General features: G+C 42.3%; 2 protein-coding genes across 14 annotated transcripts in view; one reads left to right on the top strand and one right to left on the bottom strand.

Annotated features, from left to right (window-relative positions):
* The window catches only part of hook3 (hook microtubule-tethering protein 3), a 149,194-nt gene extending 146,049 nt beyond the window's left edge, over positions 1-3,145 (bottom strand). For 7 of the 13 annotated variants that reach the window (XM_078537312.1, XM_078536824.1, XM_078537157.1 and 4 more), the window contains exon 1: positions 2,780-2,963. In XM_078537312.1, coding sequence (XP_078393438.1) covers positions 2,780-2,824 — 45 coding nt within the window. In that variant the 5' untranslated portion in view covers positions 2,825-2,963. Of the gene's footprint in view, positions 1-2,445; positions 2,572-2,779 lie in introns of those variants that run through there. The other 6 variants (XM_078537400.1, XM_078536941.1, XM_078536995.1 and 3 more) reach the window with 3 other exon arrangements.
* Positions 3,146-3,250: 105 nt separating this feature from the next.
* rnf170 (ring finger protein 170) overlaps positions 3,251-25,172 on the top strand; it is a 39,018-nt gene continuing 17,096 nt past the window's right edge. Inside the window, exons 1-4 of the mRNA XM_078536439.1 lie at positions 3,251-3,438; positions 18,784-18,936; positions 21,664-21,751; positions 23,179-23,287. Of these exons, the coding sequence (XP_078392565.1) occupies positions 18,800-18,936; positions 21,664-21,751; positions 23,179-23,287 (334 nt within the window). The 5' untranslated portion in view covers positions 3,251-3,438; positions 18,784-18,799. The remainder of the gene's footprint in view (positions 3,439-18,783; positions 18,937-21,663; positions 21,752-23,178; positions 23,288-25,172) is intronic.

Here is a 25,172-nt window from a genome sequence, read left to right as displayed (position 1 = left end):
CGCCCAATTCCACCCGTCATAGCTCATCTGTTGCTGAAAACAACATCCATGCCTTTGTGACCAGGCTACTCAAACTGACCAGCCTTTCACATTCTTAAAAGGTAATCAAAAACTCTGCTGTCAGGATCCGAACTTGCACTAAGTCCCGTTCACCCATCGCAGCTGTGCTCACTGAACTACAGTTAAACAACACATTGATTTTAAATTTTTAACCTCATTTTCAAATCCCTCCTGATCTCTGTAACCACCTCCAACCAAACAAATCAAGATATCTGCACTCTTCCAATCCTGACCTTTTGAGCATCCCTAATTTTAAATCACTCCTCTATCATCAGCTACCAAGGCCCTAAGATGTAGAACTCCCATCCTAAACTTCTCTCCTTCTGTATGTACTTTAAGAGATTCGTCCTTTAAGAGACTCTTTGACCAAGCTATCGATCATTTGCCCTTAACATCTCATTATGTGGCCTTATGCCAAATTGCTTGATAACCCTGCTGTGAAGTACCATTAGCTATTTTACCACGTTAAAAGTTCTCTACAAGTCGAAGTTGTTGTTTCAAAAGGGGCATAGAAACACTGGGCGAAGCGCAAAAAAAATTTGAAAGGATAGTACCAGATCTGAGAGTTTTCAACTATTGGCAAAGGCTGAATAGGTTGGGGCTTCTTCTTTAGAAAGGAGAAGACTTACAGACAGAAAATGCTGGAAATACTCAGGTTGGGCAGTGTCTGTGGGAGAGAAACATGATATAATGTCACAGACCTGAAACATTAACTCTGTTTCTCTCGCCACAGATAGGGCCTAACGTGCTAAGTATTTCCAGCATTTTCTGATTTTATTTAAGATTCTTGCAACCGGAGTATTTTGCTTTCGTAAGACTGAGGGGACATCACTTAGAGGCCTTAATGTTTATGAGTTCTAATGAAAGGTCATAAACCTGAAATGTCAACTCTTGTTTCTCTCACCACAGATGTTGGCAGGCTTGCTAAGTATTTTTAGCACTTTGTTTTTATTTTATTGGGTTGTTGGTTTACTGGGCTGCATTAGGAACTGGAGATAGTTTTAAGTAAGTTATATTTGTACTTGTCAGTGTTTGGAACAAGATATAGCTTTAAGTTTAATTGATTTTTTATTTGTGTGTTAAGGAAGGTGAAACCTGGGTTTGGCTTCAGTTTAGAGTTTTTGTGAGGTGGAGCTGACAAGTCTGGGGGCCTGTTTGCATACATGCATTTTGATGAGGTTTTACGTCTCAAAGTGAAGAGATGAGTTACCAAGGGGTTAGTAGTTTAGGGAAATTAAAACCAAAAGAAAAACAAAGTAGAAAAAAACTGTGTGTTGCCTAGCAACTGGGGATCAGAGAGAGACCCACAGAGATACAGGGAGAGAACAAGAAAAGCAGTTTTTAATTTCAGTTGGTACGTGCATACCACAGAAGGAAGACAGAAAAGGCCTAAGACTCCCTAGCTGGAAATGATGCCAGACTGTTAAAGAGCTCATATGTATTGTGCTAAAGTTGTAGTGAATTTAGAATGAGTTTTTTGGACATTTCAAGGGAGGTCCAATTGTGGAAGAACTTCTAGTGAATGCTCAGAAGTCTACTGGAAAATAAATCTCTTTCCAACGGAACCATTCTACCCTTGGTGTGGAAATAGCGGTACCTTTACAGTGAAACGTTGGGTCTGTAAGGGTATTGCTGGAACAAAAGGGATAGCGTGAGTTTGAGTCATTTTTTCCTGGTGTCTGCGTTGAAGTCTTTCCAACTTTTTTTGTTGTCTAGTGTAACATAGTTAATGTTTGTCATTTAATAAATGTTATATATTTTTGTTAAAAAGTTGACAGCAGACTCCTATGAATCTGTTTCAGTAAATACCTTCCACGGTTTAAAAAAAAGATCTACCAAGCCAGGTTCCATCTGGGATCTGATCCAGTAAGATCAGCTGGGATGATAACAGTCGAATGGGTGTAGATGTGGAATTATTTTTGAATCTCCCACAAGTAAAATAGAGACCGGAAACACAACATAGTTGCTAGCAAATTTAATAGGGAAATAAAGAGACATATCTTTACTCAAGGAGCACTTAAAATGTGGAAATCACTACCGCAGAAAGTGGCTACGGCAAATAGCTTAGATGCTTTCAAAAGGAAACCAGACATGTAAGAAAAGGGAATAGAAAGATATGCTGAGAGGCTGGGGCGAGGTGGGTTGCAATGGGAGGAAATTCCTGAGCAGTATAAACACCAAAGACTTAGTTGGGCCCATTGGCCTGACGCCGTGCTGTATACTTGATGTAAATCGAAGTGAAGGAAGGCAGAGAGCTAAGAGATACACTAGTGAAGGCAGAGATTACGCAGAAATAGAGCAATGAAAGAGCCAGAAGCTTGACAGTGCATTGAAATAACTGCGTTAAATAGAGGTTGCACATCCGCGCTATCAGCTGACACATACCAACACAGATGATGCTAATGCCGGTGCCCACGGTCGCTGTCAGCTGTATGCGCGTTCCGCAGACACTGAAGATGGGGAGCTAGCTTTACAGGCACATACAAACAAGCCAGACAAATGGCGGCCGTGTCATTAACCGCAGCGTCTGGCGACAAAAGCAGGAGCAGAGCTCCTCCTCCACCCTCAGTTAGGGTTATGTACACCGCTGGATGTAGGTTTCGTGCTGGTCCGGTGGTGACAGTGCACCGGGGGCCGCCTTCACCCCGCCCGCCACCAACACAGCGACAATCATTCACCGTTTGGCTCTGAGCCTCCCCTCATCCGTCCCCGCGCTTACCCAGGTTAACAGGCTCTCACACAGCTCAATCCGGTCCACGTTCATCTCTCTCACTGTGCGTCTCTCTCTCTCTCGCCGACAACAAAGAAGCCGCCGCTCGCACCGCCAACCGTCCAAAGCTCCACAACGTCACCACATTCCAGGTCCAACGGGACCCACCCGCCGCCACAGCGCCTGCGCCAGCACCATCCGAGCTCTACTGCGCCTGCGTTCTTCGAACTGGACTCGCCCACCCGCCACCACTGAGCCTGCGCCCTGTCAGCTGGACCTGCCTTCTCACTGCCAGTGCACCTGCGCCGACTCCCCCCGAGGAGGAGGGGGGGAGGGGGGACCTGCCGCCCTCCCCGCCATTACGCCTGCGCCCTCTCAGCTGGACCCGCCCACCCGCCGCCATTGCGCCTGCGCTGATTTCCGCCGCGCTGGACCCGCCCACCCGTCGCCTCTGAGCCTGCGCTAACGCCCTCTGAGCTGGGACCTCAAATGTTTTTTGGGATTGGAGTCCGAAAAAGGACAGGTCGGCAGTTGGGCGGATTTTTAAAGGCATGGCATGAATAAAAGAAAGGAAGGAAAGGGGCGTTCGCAGCCGGGAACAATACGGATAGTAACAGCCTCAGCATTGTTGAGGGCATCGACAGAGTTCTTTATCCTGGAAGGGACAGGTAACAGGGGGCGGCCTGCTGCTGACTGCCTTAACCCTTTTCTATAGTAACCGTGCACCTGGTTTGTTGTAATAATAAAACCTTTCAATAAGGTTGCTTCTGAGAATTTCACTCGTCATGCTGTTAGCAGACGCAACAAGGGGAAATATATCAAGTAGAGGGTTAATCGGGGATTTTAAAAATAAACACTGGAGATATTCAACAGGCTAAGTTAGCTGGCAGTGGAAACGACTTTTTCAGCATTGATTTCGGATTTCCATAGTCACAGTTTAAAGTACCAATGTTCTCGCGGTAACTTTAAAAAGTAAAAATTAATTCGACATCTTTTGTATTCTCTTCCTCATCCTCTCTTAAAAAAGAAATAAAGTAGATTTTGACAGGCTCATTTCAACCCAGTTCTCCCCCACCCCCCCCCCCCCCCCCCCGCCTAAAGAGCCATCTCCAAAGAATTATCTGGAGTACCACTGAAGAAAGTTGAATGCTATACCTCTGAGCGTTTGTGTTTAATTGTCCCTCGAGCAGTCCTGTCAACACTTGAGGGCTGCTAGTTACCCTTAGCAGCAATAACTGACTGAATATGTCGAGTTGTGTTAATTTTCAACAGCAAAACAGATCAATTTTTAAATAAGAATGAGTTAACGAATCTGAATGTGTAAAATTGAATTGGAGTGCTTTTGGGATGAAAGATGTTGATTGTAAGCCAGAGAACATTGGTTCTCTTTTTTTTTGCATTGGTGTAATTTCTTGCCTTTAACACTTACTCTGTTGTACCACAAATAACTCACACTATTAAAAGAACATATCTGTTGTACAAGTATAAATTTTATTTTTTTTAAATGACCATTTATATAATGTCTCTGAGTGAGGATGCCAATTTTTCCAAATGATTGACTGATGAAGCAGGCAGAAGCCAAAACAGGGCAATAGTGAAAGGTATGCGCTGCCCACTCAATTTATTAATGGAATTGGGGGGAAATGTGAGAGCCCATTTTGTGTAGTGCAGACTTGTGCACAAAATTGTCACAATTATGTTGGAAATGGCTGGACTCATGAAGCTTTTAGCGCAAATGGTGTTCTTCCATCGGATTCATTTTTGTTAGCCAACAGAACAAATACCGGCTTTCAGTTTGGGTCCCAAAGGACCATAGGAGTTGCTAAACACAAAGATCAAAGTTCATGTAGTTTGCCTTCTACCATCCTGGTTGTTGCATGTTACAATGATAATGGAGTTAGAGAGTGATTGCCATGACTACTCTATCAATTGATCTACAACAGTGGTTCTCAAACTTGGTTGGAGGGGGTGTGGGGGTCTATAGAGACTTTCCAGGATGTCTACGAAAAAATATGAATGGGACCCATTGCTATGATGGTGCAGGTCCGGTGCACGCCATTAGCCATCTTGGCTAAAAGTGGTGTCCCGAAGACAGAAATGACATATATATCAGGCAGTCTGTCAGCAATATTCTAGTGCAGACAGGTTGGTAAACAACAGAAGGAGAGGAAATAACCCTGAGACACTCAGCTGTTCAGTGAATAGGCAGATGGCCAAGGGTTACAGCTGAAAAAGTGCTAGTATTCCAAGCAAAAGCCATAGAACCTATTGGAGCAGAGAGGTGTTCGATAAAATATTCAACAGGAATATTACTGAGCCTATAAGGTTACCTTTCAACTGAAGAAAAGATAAATGTTTTTACATCATGTGATATCAATATTCACTATAATGGACAGCTCTGGCAAAGTTATATGCAAGTTCCTTTAACATGACATTGGGGAACTTTAATTCAGAAATGTAAATGTGCAAGAAGTTTATACTATAATTTCAATGGGGGGGGGGTGGGGAGGAGGAGGCTTCCATAATTACTAATCCATTTGAAAAGAGTCCATCAACCAAAATGTTTGAGAACCACTGATCTGCAGCAGAACCGGACAAAAGACGGGGAGAAAACATTATTGGGAAGCTTTGGGAACTGGAGTTCCTCTCAAACGTGCTACACATGCCATATGTCTCAAATTACTCCTACTGTATCCCAAAATATAATTTCCTGAACTAACTCTAATTTAAATGAATCAATACTGTCTGTTTCCACTATCGTCCTAGGGGATCTATTGCATATATTTACCACTGGCTCACTAAAGAGTGAGACATGTTTAGGGAGGGAATTCCAGAGCTTGAGGCCTAGATAGCTGAAGGCACAGCTGCCAGTAATAGGCCAAAGGAAGCAGGGGCAGCACAAGAGGCCCAAATTAGAGAGATGCAAATTTGTCAGAAATAGGACAAAACATTGCGAGTTAGAGGCAGCCAGGCAGCAGAGAGCTCCAGGAAGGTTGGAATGTAGGAGGGAGCAGTTCAAAAATTAGTGTAACTGCAAGCAAGGAAACCAAACTGAAGTGGGATACTGTTGCATGCTCATTATTTTTACCCTTCCTTTAAGATGAGTTGTGTTCTATGTGCTCACTTGATAGGAAATAAAGCAGCTTACTCATAAAATCATCGAATGATAGAATCATACAGCACACAAGACGGATACTCCACACAGCATGCCTTTGCTGCCTTTTTGAAAGAACTATTCAATTAGTCCCACTCTTCTGCTCCTTGTCCATAGCCTTCAAATGTTTCCTTTTCAAATGTACAGCCAGTTTCCTTTTGAGAGTTACTATTGAACCTAATTTCATCATTATTTGGACAGTATATTCCAAATCATTCTAACCTGCTGTGTGTAAATAAAAAAAGTCTCCCCACCTCCCATCACGTTCTTTTGCCAATTATTTTAAATCTGTATCAACTGTTTACTGACCCTTCTGTCAGTATAAACAATTCGCCTCCAGCTACTGTATCAAACATTTCATAATTTTGATCACCTCTGTTAAATCTCCGATTAACGTTCTCTGCTCCAAGGAGAACAATCCCAGCTTCTGTAGTCTCTCCACATAAGTGAAGTCCCTTTTCCAAGTACCATTCCAGTCAATCTTCGCCATACTCACCAAGGTCTTGAAGCCCTTCCAAAAGTCTGGTTTCCAGAACTGCACACAATATTCCAGCTGAGGCCTAACCAGTGATTGATAATGGTTTAGCATTACTTCCTTGCTTTTGTACTCTATGCCTCTATTAATGAAGCCTGCATGATTTTTCTACTTGTACAGCCATCGTGAAATCGCATTGATTCAAATCAATCTTGTTTCATCAAGTGTTTGCTCAGTCCGCCTTCAAGACACATTTGAGGTGTCAGCTGTGGCTCAGTTCATAGCACCCTCGCCTTTGAATCAGAGGGTTGTGGGTTCATGTCCCACTCCCGGAAACCAAGAACTGTGATTGTACTCGAAAGAGTTGCAATCTGTGACTGTTGATAACTCGAAAGAGTTTCAAGACACATTTATCCAGTCAAATCACCACGCGTGGATGCTGTTGTTAAATCCCTTGGTTATGCTATTGTACAAGTATCCTTAAGGCAGTATGAGTCAACTTTCATGAAACTAAGGTGCTTGGGCCACTTAAGGAAGCAACTGACACCACTAAACCCACAAAGGTATCTATGTCAGACGCAAATTCATATACCAGTGGCTGTTTCATTTGCAGCGATAGCTGTAGTGAGAGATCCTCTGTTTGAATAAAGGTGTTGTATCTACCTGAATGTGTGCCTATGATATACCATTGTGGAGTTCCTTCAACCAATTAAATTGGAGGACCTGAAAGCATTGCCCCTTCAACCATTCAATTGATTGCAATGTGGCCTGCACCTTCTAACAGCAGATTAGCCATTTTTGCTGGATTTCTCCAGCAGTGTCGTCAAAAACTCTTGTTGGTATTTCTCACGCCTCCGTTTCAATTTCCCAATTTACTATGAATATCGTCATCAGAAATCCACTGTAAATGCAGAAGTGAGAAATCATATTGGGATAATATGGAGAGAGGAAATTGAGATCTCCTAATGTAAACTCCCCTGTCAGGAACTGGTGAGCAAGCTTCCCGTTTTTCTTGCGACAAAGTGCTATTTAAAGTACTTTGTGTGAAAGTGTGCCTTTGTGATTTAGAAATAGTTCTCGTTATGTTTTGAGTTAGATAGAATTGCTTTGGTTTAAAAAAGACTGTACTGAAGAGACTCCTGCTCACTGTGACTTCATGCTCCTCACTGGGAAGTAGGCCTAATGGAAATCATAAGCATTGTAGCACATGCTCACATCATTTTTTAACCATTTAAATAAAATCTTCAAAAGTTATGCACAGCACATGCCTGAATTTTCAATATTAAGGCGGTTTCCGCCCCGAAGCACAAAGTAGAATTGCAATTTCTGTTATGGAGATTTTCCTTATAATCAAAAATTATAATTTTATGCGTCTTATGAATAGCCGCCGTAACTCAGATTTATCGATTAGCCTTTTATGGGAATATTGAATACCACAATTGCACGGGATTTCTATTGTGCACTCCTGTCTTCTCCAATAGCTAGAATAAAACACGTTGCCACCCATATTGTTCAGTCTAAAGCTACAAGTTGGATTTATTTACAAGAATTAAATGTAGACAGAAACAAAGAAAACTATAAGGAATGAATTGTGCAATCCTTATAAAAGCAGCGCATGTTTAAATCCCCTCCCTCCTTTGGTTGGTGAGTCAGTGACAATGGGTCATCAATTTAAAATCATCAACAGTGAAGAGGGCATTTGGAGTCGTTTCTTCAGACAAAGAGTTGGAGGAAACAGTAATCTGCCACTGGGAGTAAATAGTTGAGGTTTCTTTGAAGGAAAAATGGATAGTCACTTGAAGCAAAGGAAAACAGAGCAGGATATTGGATTGATTTTAAACTGCCCCAGGAAAAAGTCACTGCAGAGTTGATGAATTTTCTGTGCTGTAAGCTTCTATGTTTCTAAGAATTTAATGTCTTCTGCATAAAATCATGAAGTAGTAGAATGGTAGCGCACACATGCTGGCACCCTGAAATCCTATCCATTTAAGTCCCATTCTGCTGCCGAGCGCGAAAGCCCTTTTTTTTGCGTTTTCCACTATTCTTTTTAAAACTTACAAATATAACTTCCATCACTGTTTCTGATGGGATATTCCATGCTGTAACAACCCTCTGTTTTAAAACAAAACTCTTAACTTTTCCCTTTATTCTTTTGATAAATTTATTCCTCTATAATTGGGGAATGACCAACATGTGTTCTGATGTACAACAACAACTTTTAGAGCCTTTAACATGATCAACGTCCAAAGGCTCTTCACAGGAGCATTATATAACAAAGTATGACACTAAGCCACACAAGGAGCTATTAGGTCAGATGACCAAAAGCTTGGTCAAAGAGATATGTTGGAAAGAGTGTCTTAAAGGAGGCGGAGAGGTGTGGGGAGGGAATTCCAGAGCTGGGCCTAGGCATATGAAAGCACAACAACCAATGGTGGAGCAATTAAAATTGGGAATGCACAAGATGCTGGAATTAGAGAAGCACAGCTCAAAGGCTTATGGGGCAGGAGGAGATTACAGAGATAGGGACGGGCAAGACCATGGAGGGAATTGAAAACCAAGGGTGAAAATCTTAAAATCAAGACATTGCTTGACTAGGTGTCCGTTTAGGTCAGTGAGCAACAGGGGTGATAGCAGAAAGGGACTTGCTATAAGTTAAGAAATGGGCAGCAGAGTTTTGGATAACCTTAAGTCTGCAGAGGGCAGAATGCTGGAGACCATCCTGGAGTGCATTGGAACAGTCAGGTATAGAGGTAACAAAGACATGAATGAGTGTTTCAGCAGCAAATGAGCTGTGACCGGGTGATGTTACATGTATCTTTTTTTTAAAAAACTCCCAATTTTCAATACCTCTATCAGACCTTCCTTTAAATGTCTTTATTATAATGACAAGAGCCTCGGGTTCTTGATTTTCCTCCAAATAAAGCCTCTCATCACTGTTTATCATCAATGAATCTCTTACACACACATTGTAGCCTCTCTTTGTAAGATCCCTAAAACTGGACACAATAATCTAACTACAGTCCAGTGAATGATTTGGATAGGTTCAGTATTATCTCTCTTTTTTTGTACTCTGTATCCTTATTTATTAAACCTCGGGTTTACAGCTCTGAAGAAGGGTCATACAGACTCTAAATGTTAACTCTGTCTTTCTCTTCACAGACACTGTTAGACCTGCTGAGTTTTTCCAGCATTTTCTGTTTTTGTTTTGGGTTTCCTGTGCTTTTTTAAAAATCAGTTATCTCAACTCATCCTCCCATTTTTAATGGTTTATGTATCTAAATCCCTAATTCTCTTTCTCTACTCTTTGAAGTTTCACATGGTGTGCATGCCCTCACCTTATTCTTCCTTCAAAATGTATCCCTTTACAGCTCTGTACATTAAACTTCACATAGATGTGAGACATGAGGTACTCTCATGGTTCAGTGCTCTCATGGTTCGGAACTCTTTGACCATTTTTGCACAGCAAAGACTTGGAGGTGATTGATTTTGATGTGTTTTGGCTGAAAGGGAGTAGCTTCCCAGACAGCCGTATGGTAGATTGGCCATATAGGCAGACTGCATGTAGTGACACTGCTATTCCTGGCCAGAATGGCGATGATTGGGTAATTCCACCATCAATCACTTCTGTAACTGAGTGTAATTGATTTTACAGACATGAATTCTGTTTGCAGATTCTTTTTAAATAGACTTTGTGTGCTCTGCTGTTTGCACATAAACAAACCTTGCATGTTTTCTTGTTTGTTGTAAAATATACTGTTTAGTTGAGAGTCCTGCTGGCCATAAGCCCTGCCCTGCCTCCAACACTTTGGCTGACACTTGTGATTTAAATGCAGTATGGACCCTTGTTTGCACAGATCCCAAACAATGGCTAATTTGTTAGCCATTAGTCAATCGGGAAGATGGTTATGACTTTGTCAACAACATTTTTTGAGCTTTGGGTCAGAAGAGAAGGACTTTAAAAAAAAAAATTAGAATCCAGGCACTAGGAAGTCCAACACAAAAACAGAAAATGCTGGAAAAACTCAGCAGAAAAACAGCATCTGTGGAGAAAAGAAACGGAGTTAACGTTTCGCGTCCTTATGACTCTTCTTCAGAGCTAGGCAGTCCATGCAGCATCAAGATAGTTGCAAAAAGAGAACCAAACAATATTTTGCCTAATGTTAACTTTGTCCATTTTAGAGAAATTGAAGAACTGTACTTAAGACACTGAGATCCAAACTAGATTACAAGGAGTTTCATTATTACACATTATTACATTTCATTATTACTTGTTCTCTCACTGAACAATTTCTCCTTAAACTCCTCTCACTCCCTCCAAATAAAAGGTGTGGCTATGGGTACCCGCATGGGCCCCAGTTATGCCTGTCTCTCTATGGAGTATGTGGAACATTCCTTGTTCCAATCCTACTCTGGCCTCCTCCCACAACTCTTTCTCCGGTACATCGATAACTGCTTCGGTGCTGCTTCATGCTCTCGTCTGGACCTGGAAAAATTTATTAATTTTGTTTCAGATTTCCACCCCTCCATCATTTTCACATGGTTCATCTCTGACACTTCCCTTCCCTTCCTTGACCCCTCTGTCTCAATTTCTGGTGATAGACTGTCCACCAATATTCATTACAAGCCTACCGACTCCCACAGCTACCTTGACTACAGCTCCTCACACCCCACTTCCTGCAAGGACTCCATCCCATTCTCTCAGTTCCTTCGCATCTGTTGCATCTTCCTTGCATCTGTTCTGATGATGCCACTTTCAAAAACAGTTCCTCTGACATGTCTTCCTTCTTCCTTAGCCGAGATTTTCAACCCACGGTGGTTGACTGGGCCCTCAACCGTGTCTGACCCATCTCCCACGCATCCGCCCTCACACTTTCCTCTCCCTCCCAGAACCATGATAGGGTCCCCCTTATCCTCACTTATCACCCCACTAGCCTCCGCATTCAAAGGATCATCCTCCACCATTTCCGCCAACTCCTGCATGGTGCCACCACCAAACACATCTTCCCTTCACCCCCCCGGCGGCATTCCGCAGGGATCGTTCCCTCCGGGACACCCTGGTCCACTCCTCCTACACCTCAACACCCTCCCACGGCACCTTCCCATGCAACCGCAGAAGGTGCAACACCTGCCCCTTTACTTCCCCCCTCCTCACCATCCAAGGGCCCAAACACTCCTTTCAAGTGAAGCAGCCTTTCACTTGCACTTCCCTCAATTTAGTCTACTGCATTCGCTGCTCCCAATGTGGTTTCCTCTACATTGGAGAGACCAAACGCAGACTGGGTGACCGCTTTGCGGAACACCTTCGGTCTGTCCGCAAGCATGACCCAGACCTCCCTGTGGCTTGCTATTTCAACACACCACCCTGCTCTCATGCCCACATGTCTGCCCTTGGCCTGCTGCAATGTTCCAGTGAAGCTCAACGCAAACTGGAGGAGCAGTACCTCATCTTCCAACTAGGCACTTTACAGCCTTCCGGACTGAATATTGAGTTCAACAACTTTAGATAAGAGCTCTCTCCTCCATCCCCACCCCCTTTCCGATCCCCCTTTTTCCAATAATTTATATATATTTTTCTTTCCCCACCTATTTCCATTATTTTTAAATGTATTTCCATCCATTGTTTTATCTCTACCTTTTAGCCTATTTTGATCCCTTCCCCCCCACCCTACCCCCACTAGGGCTATCTGTGCCTTGCTCGTCCTGCTTTCTACCCTTAATGTCACCATTAGTACATTTCTTAGCTAATATCACCACCCCCCCCCCTTTCTATTTTTCCTTAGTTCTGATGAAGAGTCATTCGGACTCTCAACGTTTACTGTACTCCTCTCCGCAGATGCTATCAGACCTGTTGTGTTTTTCCAGCTATTTTTGTTTTTGTTCATTATTACACAGCTGGTCTCACCACAGATGTTAAGCATCGGAAGTCAACTCTTATTTTTAAAAAAAGACAACAACGTTGCTTAAGGAAATGACTGATACATTCATCACTGACCATGGCCTGTGGCCAAACTGCTACAGCAGTTCACCCTTCGTGGTAATATGGCACAGGACTAACTAAAGATCGAAATGTACACATCTTACTGCTACTACAGGCACAGGTTTAACAGGTAAACTTAAAAGTATGGCAATGAAAAACAAATGCGAAAATTATTTGAATCATTTGGTTTTTGTCATAGTAAATTTGTTTCTAAATCGAAGCTTTGGAAAAGAATGAAATTTGCCAGTTCTTTCATTACAGTAATAAAATATACACTATACAGAACCATAGAACACTACAGCACAGAACACAAGCCATTTGGCCCTTCTAGTCTGTGCCGAAATATTATTCCGCTAGTCCCATTGACCTGCACCTAGTCCATAACCCTCCAGACCTCTCCCATCCATGTATCTATCTAATTTATTCTTAAAACTTAAGAGTGAGCCCGCATTTACCACGTCAGATGGTAGCTCATTCTATTTTTATATTTGGAGTGTTTTTTTAATTTGGTTGTGAAATTATTGCCCATCCCTAAATTGATCTTGTGTTAAACTCAAATTTGTAACATTGCCCAATAGATCAATTTGAATGCAAAGAAAAGGAAATAGCTTCCATTTATATAGCACCTTTCATGACTGTGATTGTTAGAAACCTGAAATAAACACATATGCTGAAAATCTGTGTTGAAAGTACACCACAGATCCTTTAGCATCAGTAAGCAAAAATGAGAGGTCGACCAGTCAGGACTCAAAACCGTACAACATGAAACACTTAACCAGCCTTTTCACCCAACAGACCTGCTATGCACTTCAGGCATTTTCGTTACGTTTGTAAAATTTAAAAGCTTTGGGTCTAACATAGACGTTTACAGCTCAGAAGGAGGCCATTCGGCCCATTGTGTCTGCGCCGGTCAATAAAGATCTTGACTACGCTAATCCCATTTTCCAGCACTTGGCCCATAGCCCTGGAGACTATGGAGACGCAAGTGAGTATCTGAATACTTCTTAAATGTTACGAGAGTTTCTGACTCAGCCACCCTTTCAGGCAGTGAATTCGAGACTCCCACCTCCCTCTGGGTGAAAACATTTCTCCTCAACTCCCCTCTTAGCCTTCTACCTCTTAGCTTAAATCTATGCCCCCTGGTTATTGACCCCTCTACTAATGGAAAAAGTGCCTTCCTATCCTCCCTATCTATGTCCCTCATAATCTTATACTATCTATCAGGATCCCTCTCAGCCTTCGCTGCTCCAAGGAAAACAACTCCAGCCTATCCAATCTTTCCTCATAGTTCAGACCCTCCAGCCCAAGCAGCATCCTGGTAAATCTCCTCTGCACCCTCTCCGGTGCATGGGTCTGCTGCACTTTTGTAAGGGAGCCACACTAGAAAGTATGGCTCATTGGTACCAAATGTTCAAAGAACCTTGGATCCATAAAGCAAAAACATGGTTACTCAGGCCAATCAAATATTCAATTAGTTTAAATAGGAATTAACAAAATATGAAAAATGCAAATAAGGAATACTACAGGAACAAAAAAAAACCAACAATCAAATTTCATTCTTTTCCAAAACTACAATTTGGATAAAAATGACTACAAGATCAACACCAAATAACTTTCACATTTGTTTTTTTGTTGCCATTTTTATTACTAAGTATAACTGTGAAGCCTGTACCTTTAGTAGCTGTAAGGTGAGTACCATTTCAATCTCTGGTCAGTCCTGTGATGGTGCTGTATTACCATGATGGGTGAACGTGCAACTGCTGACCCCAGAGAACATTGAAGAACTCAAAGGATAACAGAGGTTGGAGAATCGTGAAACCCCTCTTTGAGTCCCTGACACACTGGTGGGAAGCGATCAAGGAGAACATCAAGAAGTTTTTCATCCTCTAAGATATGATGAAAGCTAGAAAGGAACAGAGGGAAATGTCCCGACTCCAGAAAAACATGCAGAACCTGCTCCGGCTGCGTCGATGGAGGTCGATGTCAAGGAGATCCTCCAAGAGGTGAAGAGCCAGCAAGCCTCGCTCTTTGCCTAGGAGGCCTCCAAGACCACTTTCCGGTCCAGAGTCTGCTCCGTGGAGTGGAATGAGGCGTGTTCACATTTCTTCTTCCAAAAGGTACACAGAGCTCTGTGATCAGCGTGAAGGAAGAAGACAGCTCGGTAAAGTCATCGCAGTCCCAACATTTTGAGAATCAGCAAATCCTTTTATGCTGGATTGTATGACATGAAGCCCACAGACAGCATGGCCTCCCAGTCTTCTATCATGGAGGTTTTAGACGACAATACATGAGAGAGTCTGGACAAACCGCTAACTCCTGACAAACTGACTTAGGCTCTTGAGTCGTTCGAGAAGAGTAAAACTCCGGGAAGTGAAGGCTTGCCTGCCGAGATTATTCGCCTCTGTGGGACTGGATTGGCCGAAACCTGCTAGAAGTGTATGAGAGTATGCCTCTGGCTGGCAGCATGTTAGAATCCATAAGGAAAGGCATCATCACCCACATCTACAAGAAGAAGGGGAAAAGGGAGGAAATTACAAATTGGAGACCCATTTCACTGTTCAATGTGGACTAGAAGATTCTGTCCAAGGTCATCGCCAATCGGGTCAGGTATGCTCTGGAGTTGGTGATCCACCCTGACCAGACCTGCGCTGTACCCGGCAGGAAGATCCCTGTCAGCCTTGCGCTACTCAGGGATACGATTGCCTATGTACGGGACAGGGGTGTAGACACGTGCCTCATCAGCCTGGACCAGTAGAAGGCCTTTGACAGAGTATCGCATACCTACATGGCGGATGTGCTCTCCAAAATGAGGTTTGGGGAGGGAATCCTCAACTGGATCCAATTGCTCTACACAAACATCTGTAGCGCAGTTTCAGTCAATGGGTGGGAATCAGAAAGCTTTCCAATTACACCTGGAGTCAAACAGGGCTGCCCTCTCTCCCCTGCCCTGTTCATGTGCTGCATAGAACCCTTTCCTGAGTCTATCAGGAAGGATCCGGGCATAAGAGGAGTGATGATCCCAGGCAGTGGAGGCATTCGGATCAAAGCCTCTCTGCACATGGGTGATGTCACCGTCTTCTCTTTGGATCCCCTGTCGGTGCGCAGACTGATCAACATCTGCAATCAGTTCGAACTGGCCTCGGGAGCCAAGGTAACTCTTGGCAAGAGCGAGGCCATGTTCTTTGGGAATTGGGCTGACCGATTTTTTTTATCCCCTTCACCATCAGGTCAGACTACCTGAAGGTGCTGGGGATATGGTTCTGAGGGACCAGGGCATGTGTTCGAAATTGGAAGGAGCGAGTGGCTATGTTGAAAGGAAACTGGGCATGTGGGAGTGACACTCCCTCTCCATTGCAGGTAAGAACCTGGTCATCAGATGTGAGGCACTCTCGGTGTTGCTGTACGTGGCACAGGTCTGGCCCATTTTTCACTACGCTATGGCGCTTACCCGAGCCATCTTTCGCTTTGTCTGGAGGTTAAAAATGGATCGTGTTCACAGGGACACGATGTACAAACCTCTAGATAAAAGAGGAAAAAACTGTGCCCAACATCGCCTTCATGCTGATGGCCACCTTTGTGTGTGGCTGTGCGTAGACCCTCAGTACGCAAGCACCAAGTGTCACTACGTGCTGAGGTTCTACCTGTCCCCGGTGTTGCGAAGGATGGGTCTGGCCACGCTGCCGCAGAATGCTCCAAGTAGTTGGACCACCTGTCCCTCGTGGAAACATTTATGCAGAGAAACACCTTTGACCACAAGCCCATCAGGCAGTGGTCGGCACGCAACGTCCTAGAGGCCCTGTGGGAAAAGGAGATGGTGGATCCTGTCGGATGGTTCCCCGAGCAGATTGTCAAAGTCATTTGGCAGAATGCCTCATCGCCAGAACTTTCCAACAAGCACCAAGACATAGCTTGGCTGGTGGTGAGAAAGTCAGATCCTTCCTATATGCCAGGAGTCTCACCCCCTCCGCACATCACCCTCGAGATGGCTGTGGTGGGGAAGAGACCGTTGTTCACCACCTTGTGGAATGTGCCTTTGCAAAGAAGGTCTGGAGAGAGATGCAGTGGATTTTTTGTCGATGTTCATCCCAAGCAGTTCTGTGACACAGTGTTCTGCTCTATGGGCTGTTCCCAGGGAGACACACTTAGACAAACATCAGCTGCAGCTGGAGGATCATCAGCTCGGTGAAAGACGCTCTTTGGTCTGCCTGAAACTTGTTGGTCTTCCAGTGCAAGGAGTTGTCCCTGGCCGAGTGTTGCAGATTGGCACATTCCAGGGTTACATTCGGAGGAATGCACTAAAGCTTGGGCAGCTGTCGCAAAGGCGCAATGAGGAAAGGTTGCTGTCTAAGACATTTCAGCCATAGCGTACCGAAGGGCTGGGAATTGTACAGACCCCTCGGGCATTGAATGTATGCAGTGAATACTAAACGTATCACAATTATATTGAAGCACCTCAGAGTAGATAACTTAAATACCATTGCACTGTCTGACTGTAATGACCATGTTGAAAGTCTGCAATGTTCATAGATCGTGAGGCGCTTCAATACAATCAATGTGGAAAACTAGAATATGATTGCACTTTTTGTGATGGCCATTTTGAAATGTTTTGTAATGTTCTTTCAGATATTTTATGAATAAAGTATATTTTTCAAAAAGAACTGAGTAAAACTCCTGGAGGTAACGCTTTACCGGCTCAGTTGTATTCTGCTCTGTGGGACTGGATCTGCTGAAACCTGCTAGAAGTGCAGGAGAGTTTGCCTCTGGCTGGCAGCATGTCAGAATCCACGAGGAAAGGCTTCATCACCCTCATCTACAAGCAGAAGGGGGAAAGGGAGGAAATTAGAAATTGGTGACCCATTTCACTGTTGAATGTGGAATATAAGATTCTGTCCAAGGTCGTTGGCACTCGGGTCAAGTCTGCTCTGGAGTTGGTGATCCACCCTGACCAGACCTGCGCTGTATCCGGCAGGAAGATCTCTGACAGCCTCGCGCTACTCAGGGTTACGATTGCCTATGTACGGTGTGTGGACACATGTCTCATCAGCCTGGACCAGGAGAAGGCCTTTGACAGAGTATCTGCGTGGTGGATGTGCTCTCCAAAATGGGATTTGAGGAGGGAATCCTCAACTGGATCCAACTGCTCTACATAAACATCTGTAGCGCAGTTTCAGCCAATGGGTAGGAATCAGAAAGCTTCCAATTAAATCTGGAGTCAGGCAGGGCTGACCTCTCTCCCCTGTCCTGTTCATGTGTTGCATAGAACCCTTTGCTGAGTCCATCAGGAAGGATCCAGGCATAAGAGGAGTGATGATCCCAGGCAGTGGAGGCACTGGGGTGAAAGCCTACCTGTACATGGATGATGTCACCCTCTTCTGCCCAGATCTGCCGTTGGTGCGCAGACTGATCAACATCTGCAACCAGTTCGAACTGGCCTCGAGCCAAGGTGAATCGTGGCAAGAGCGAGGCTATGTTCTTTGGGGAACTGGGCTGACCAATCCTTTATCCCCTTCACCATCAGGTCAGACTGCCTGAAGGTACTGGGGATATGGTTCGGATGGACCAGGGCATGCGTTAGAAACTGAAAGGACCGGGTGGCTATGATGAAAATAAAACTGGGCATGTGGGAGCGACACTGTGGCGATCACCTGAGCCATCTTTCGCTTTATCTTGAGATCGAAAATGGATCATGTTCGCAGTGACCTGATGTACAAACCTCTAGATAAAGGGAGAAAAAACGAAAATACTTGTCTTAGAGGAGACGCATGAAGGTTCACTAGATTAATTCCTGGAATGAAAGGACTGTTCTACGAGGAGAGATTGAGGGGAATGGATCTATAATTTCTGGAGATTAGAAGAAAGCGAAGTAATCTTATTGAAATAATAAAATTCTTAGTGATACTGAGAGGCTGTTTCCCATGGCTGGATATTGTAGTACTAGGAGTCATAGACTATGGATAAGGGATCAGCTATTTAGGAACAGATGAGAAAAAAATTTCTTCACTAAGCTTTGGAATTCTCTGTCGTAGAGGACTGTGGTCAATGAATATATTCAAGACTGAAATCAATAGATTTTTGGGCAGTAAGGGAATCAGGGATAGACAAATACTGTAGGAAAATTGAATTATTGAATGGTGGAACAGGTTCAAGAGGCTGTATGGCCTAATCCTGCGCCTATTTCTTTGTTATGTTAATAAATTATTATACTATTTTTGAACACATCAAGCCATTTCTTTGCCGGTGATGAAACGTAGTCATCACAGAATAAACTTTATGGATTTAAAAATAGAACTCTTTCTTCCACTTAAATAAGCTACAGTGGTTGCCCCTTCTGCTTTAAATTTAAATGCAGTGATCCTCAAAGTGTTACTTACCCTGGTAGCTATTTAATCTTTTGTTTTCTTCCCTAGGCATCTGTCTTCTGGAATGGAACAGCACTCAGAGCAATTACTTGGATCAAGAATTGATGAGTTTTCACTAATTGAAGGAGTAAGCAACCAAGTACTTCTGACAGTAGCAATCACCATTACAATGTTGGGCGGTTTGGCAACATTCCTTTATAGGTGAGATAATACAATTTTGAAGCAATTTAATTTTAGAGTTTGTTGGACATAATTTTATTCCATTTTTAAACTGCTGCCCGTTTTTACCAAATTTTAGGAACATTAACTTGCAATACAATATATTGAACTGCCAGAAACCATTACTTATTCTAGTGTCGTAAGATATTGCTCTCAAAGGACAGAAACTAGTTGAGCAGGTTTATTTTACAGCAACTTGCATTAAATAGTAGCCTTAGCATAGTAAAACTTTCCATGGACTTCACAGAGATAAATGAGACAGGCTGAGAAAAATGGCACACGGAAATTTTTCAGAAAGTATTTTTGGAGATTTGTGAAGAAGTCATCAAGTCAGCAGATTATGCAATTACAGGGTAACAAGCTTACATGTATGCTTTCCATTGTAGATATGATCTTGCCTTGATATAGTCCCTTTTGACCCTTTGCTTCTCTCCACCTCAACTCCTCAGCCCCACTAATGTTAGAAACAGCTCTTGATGGAGGAGAAAATTCCATCCATCAAGTGCTGTTTCTGACATTGACAGGACTGAGGTGCGGGGAGGAAGAATTTTAATTAAATTGTACACCACTACATTGCCACCAACAAATGAGTTCCAAAGAGTCAAAAAAAGACACTTGCCTATTATTGAGCTGGCCTCGGAGGCGTGTCATCAGCTTGTGATGCCAAATTCACTGTCAATGCACCGTGCCACTAGGCCGCACCACTGACTTCACCATTAGACCCATGCTGTACCCATGTGAGCAAGCTCCTGCAGCAACCTACAACCAAGGTAGGGCAGTGTTACTCCACGCAGTCAGGCAGCAAACACCACTGCTTCACTACTGACTGCGAGATCCAGGCCATTGATTTTAAACGATGTAAGTAATGTGGGAGAATGTTTTGAAGATTGAGGTGAAAATGTAAATGGAGTGCAAACTGCCAGCTGTTGGCAAAGTGATGAGTTTATTTAGTTTACATGGTGAAGACGGGTAGTAGACTTTTGAATAAGTAGGCTGAGTGGGAAAAATTTTATTTCTTTAGCTGGAGGAAATAATGATTTTATAAGTTGGAGTGTATAAATATATATATATTTTATGTAATATAAATTTTTAAAAAGGCAGCCAGTTGGATGCCATGTGCCATAGCTACAGTAGTAAACATTTTACCACATTTGGAGTGTTATTAACAGTATGATGGGGAAATTGTTGAGGAAATATTGTGACTGTTATAGAAAATGTAACATAAACAAGATTTGGTTAAAATATTGGGAGAAGGGACGCTAGACAAAATGAATGATTTTTTAAAAGTTATTTAGAGTGAAGATAGAGAAAGTGGAGCCAAAGCAAGCAGTTTTTTCTTCAAATATTGGCAGTAGAAACAGTGGAGCAAGAATAAGTAGAGCACCAGAATTGGGTGATTTTTTTTTTGAAAAGGTGAAGTGGAGCTTGAGTGAGTAGGTCAAAGTGAGCATAAGTACAAAAATATCTAATCTCGAAATAAACACCAAGGGAACAGTCAGGTTGTGGCTAAGGTCCTGAACAAGCAATTCAGAGATCACGAATCCAAGTCCTACCATGGCATGTTATGAAATTAGATTCATAAACCTAGTCTTTTGTGGACTGGCACGAGTGAGCAATGACCCTGAAAGACCATGAATTGTCATAAAATTGTCACTGGGTCACTCATAGCCCCCCTGCCACCCTTACCTGGCCTGGTCTACTTGTGACTCCGTTGGTGACTCTTAATTTCCACAGAATAAATGCAACCTTGCCAGCTTTTCCCATGTCACAAGAGCGACAGTTTATTTTAAACAAAGTGATCATTAAAAGAATTATTCAGAGCAGGACTTATCAATGGCTGCAAAAAGGACTGGCTAAATAGAAACAGGAAAGTAAATTTCAAGTATTTTTGAAAATGTGCAACAGATTACACAGGAATACCAGGGAAAATGGTACAGAAAGTATAAGGTGGGAAATAAAAGTGGATGGCTTCAGGAGTAGAAAGGGTAGGATTAAAATTGAAGAACTTTTTAACAAATTGCACTTTGCATACATGGAATTTATGCAGGTGTAAGATTTTTCTAAATGAGATAGGGATAGATTTATAAAAGATTGGCTTTGTTCTTGAATTCGTGATCTTAATATTATTTTGTCTGCTCAGAGTGTTATTTGGAGGGTTGTCCACTGTATATATTTATACTGTATGACTGTTACTTAGGTGCTTATTCATTTTTTGTACAATAAATTGAATAATGAATGCTAAAAGGAGGCCTGATATGCTGTTGTACCACTTCGAACCATTATAATAGTATGTTATGAAGGCATAACTTGATTCCAGTATCAGGATTTTCTTTTGGTTGCTGGTCATGTTATTTATTTTACCTAGATCTCTAGGCAAGAATGGACACGATTGAAGATATGGGGAGTTAGGACTCAGCTATGAGATTGATATACAATATGACAGCTGAAATAAAAATGGACAAGAATTTAAAGAGAGAACAAAAAACGTAATTGGGAGATAAAGAACTTGTTGCACTATCTGGTGTCTTGAGATTTGAATATTTTATCAGCTCCATCTTCAGATTAAAATATTTCAAGGCTGGATTCAAAATACATCTAAATTTAAAAATGTTTGTGAAGATCTATAATAATGTGCATCTTTCTGGAATATGTAAATTTTATTTTTGTGATTTTGATTTTGCTAATTTTTAATAAATTCTGCTATTCTAGAACTGAGCACCAGAATATCCATCCTGAGAACCAGGAACGTGTGAGGGAACTCCGGCAACATCTCGAAGCTGAGGCTTTAAATTACCAGGTGAGATTGTTTCATTCACTAAGAATTTCATCGCATCATTTGATAAATGTTGACATCAGTATGGTGCAGAATATCTCTCATGGCCAAGTAAAATCAAAACCTACAGCTCAACATGGCTTACAAAGCATAGGTAATACTGCATTATTGGGAGTTGCTGTATTTTTGGAGATAACGTTCAGGTGAGATGATAATCTGAGGTTGTGACTATCTGTGTCAGTGGATTTAATGGATCCCATCTTAATATTTGAAGAGTGCTAAATTTGATCAATATTTCTTTCTCGACCGTAACAAACTAGGTAACTGGTAGGAAGATCCCATAAACTGCAAATGACTGAACTGCGTGCAGATTGGCTGCTGAGTTTACCTACATAACAGTGACTAGACTTTTTAAAGTAATTCATTAGTTGTGTCACAATTTGGGGCAGCCCAGGAGTGTGAAAGGCAATACAAGCACACTGTTAGCTGTGGCACACTTACCTCTGAGTTAGAAGGTTGTGGTTTCAAGACACACTCCAGAGCCAAAACACAAATATTTAGGCTGACACTCTGGTGCAGTACTGAGGGGGAGTGCTGCACTGCTGGAGATACTAACTTTTGGATGAGAATTAAACCGAGGCCCCATCTACTATCTTAGGATGTAAAAGATCCCGTGGCAGTATTTCAAAGAAGAGCAGGGGAGTTATCACCGGTGGTGTCCTGGCCAATATTCCTTCCAGAATCAATATCACAAGAACAGAGTATCTGGTCATTATCACACAACCTTACATGGAAGCTTCCTGTGTGCAAACTGGCTGCCACATTTCCTACATTACAACAGTGATCACACTTCAAAAGGTACTCCATTGGCTCTAAAACACCTTGGGATGTCTTAAAGGTCAGGAAAAATACTATAGAATTGCAAGTCTCTCTTTATCTTTTACAATTTCTTCCCAATCTTTTGTCTTTGTTTGCTAATGTTTAGCTGGAGGTAAATTTTATTCATCCAATCTTGATATCAGACATCACAGGCTGCCGTGAGATCAAGCGAATTGATGGAGTGGTCCACCAGGTGCACCTTTGACTCTCACATAAATAATTGACTGCTGCCACCCTGGGATACCCCCACTCTTCACGATCGTAACTTCTTTTCCTACCCATGCCCTCATCCCCCACTCCCACTGGCAACTTAACCATGCTGGAGGCAGCTCCCGCCCAATTTGTCGTCTCAATCTGGAGAGCTTTTCCAGGACATCTGCATGGTGCCCTGCGGTTTGCCTGCTGAATTTTAAGTGAAGCTTCAGCCTCAAAATCATGGGGGTGACTTCACCATCAGAAAGAACAGCCAATCGGTGCACTCCTGTGTTTAGCTGCTCAAAATCTACCACAACATGTTTGAGCTGCACAGACTTGGAAACCTGGATTATTTAACTTTTTTCCTATTGTTACAGGATGGATTTGAAAGGGATAGGCCCCAATTCTACACTGATATGTCCTGTCCAGTCTGTTTACAGCAAGCTGCATTTCCCATTGAAACCAACTGTGGTCACCTCTTCTGTGGTATGTCATTGTTATATTGAAATAAAAACAAATGATTTTACAATATTTAGAGCAATTTTTCAATTTGAATTTGAATCAGTTGAGAAGAATTCATACAACTAGCTTTATGTAAATAATTATCAAGTGAATTAAAGAGTTTAAAAAAGTTAGGAAGACTCCTTAATAATTTAGAAGTGAGTTGATTAGGTCTTATGAAATTAATCTCTTCCTTTTTGTTGAGCACAGTCCTGTCTAACTCCACAAATGTCAAGTCATAATCACTCAGCATATCAATTTTATTAAAACATTTCAAATTATCCAACAACTCGATTTGTTCACTATGACCCCATAAGCCTGATTTCCCCCGCTATGAAGTTACCAGCTTACACTTTCAGCTTGTCATGCAGAAAATTTACAAACCTAAATTTGCGATAGCAAGTCTAACTAATGGCAGAAACCATTATATGGCATGCAAGTTATAACCCATTAGTGATTATGGGTAAGTTCTTTTCCCAGACCAGTGGTAACACTAGACAAGTCTTACATTTAACCCCCTAGTCTAAACATGAGTATCAATAACCAACACTGATAAAGAAGAACTTGCCTTAAAACATTCCCCCACCTCAATGTCTTACAGCTAATGGATTATATTTGAAGTGCAGTCATTGTTGGTATCACTTGTTCAACCTGAGCTGCTTGTTGCATGCATTCAGAGAGGCAGAGGTGGAGTGGTCATCAGTGGCAGCCAATTTGCACACAACAATGTTTTAGTGGAGATGATTGAAAGATAAATACTGGTCAGGAACTAGGGAGAACTCCCTTGCCCTTCTTTGAAGTAGGCCATGGGATGTTTTGCGTTCACCTGAGAGGGCAAATAGAGCCTCTCATCTGAAATACTTTGGCTTGGGTATGAAATAACACTTAGAGCTTGGTGATGCCTAGCTACAGGGTTTAATTAAAAATCTTCTGATCATCTTGGTCTGTGTATTATGAGGTCTATGCAGGTGAACCTAGTATGCTGATCACCATAACGGTTAGGTCATATTTTCTGTAATCCTTTAGGGATTCTTGAGTGTGCTTTTTTTCCACCCTTTTGGAGGTAGTAATTTCCACTTGGGAGTTCCCCAGATGCTGGAATGTTTTTTGCAGTTTGATCCAGCAAACCTGAAAAGAAATTTGTTCAGTTAGAATTTTGAGATAAGTCATCCTGTCATTCTGTATACCTTTGTTGCAGATGGCAGATATGATATCAACAGCCTTGCCTTTCTGAAGGAGATCAGCTGAGGTACAAAGATCAAGACATGGTGCCCTGGAGGCAGAGTTCACCTTAACCCTTGTCTAGGACATTAATTTCCATAATTATGGGGTTAATGACCTTTACAAATTGAAGATCCTGATGATATTGTCTATATTTGCAACAGATGAGTGTGTGTTTCTGTTGGCCTTTCTTCCATTTCAAGGATGTGGGCCTGCAACTGCATTCTCTACCGTTCTGACTGAGCACTAATATTTTGTGCATATGCTACGGGTGGTCATCAAAAAGATTTAATTAAGCTTTCTGAGCTACGCCATTAGATTGGGGCAGCTAATTAGTATATGTTGATGGCTTTGCTCTGTGTTTATCCATGTAGTTCTATCTTGGCTTCTGTGACAGGTTAATGTTCCCTCTACCAAGGACGATGCAGTACCTTGGGGGCGAGTTTCAGGATTGATTTTTGCTGTTAGGAGCTTAGCAGTATGTCAGATGAAAAGTAGTTCACCAAAAAATTGAGGATGCAAGGACTAGCGATTTGTTGTGTTTATATATATATATATATATATATATATATATATATAAAAAAAGTAATGCCAGTTTCATCAATATACTTAGTACATACTAAATAGTAAGATTCTTAGTAGAGGAGCA

The sequence above is a fragment of the Cetorhinus maximus genome, chromosome 1 (assembly GCF_964194155.1).
Source record: "Cetorhinus maximus chromosome 1, sCetMax3.hap1.1, whole genome shotgun sequence".
NCBI lineage: Eukaryota > Metazoa > Chordata > Chondrichthyes > Lamniformes > Cetorhinidae > Cetorhinus > Cetorhinus maximus.
This window is presented reverse-complemented; position numbering and strand designations above follow the sequence as displayed.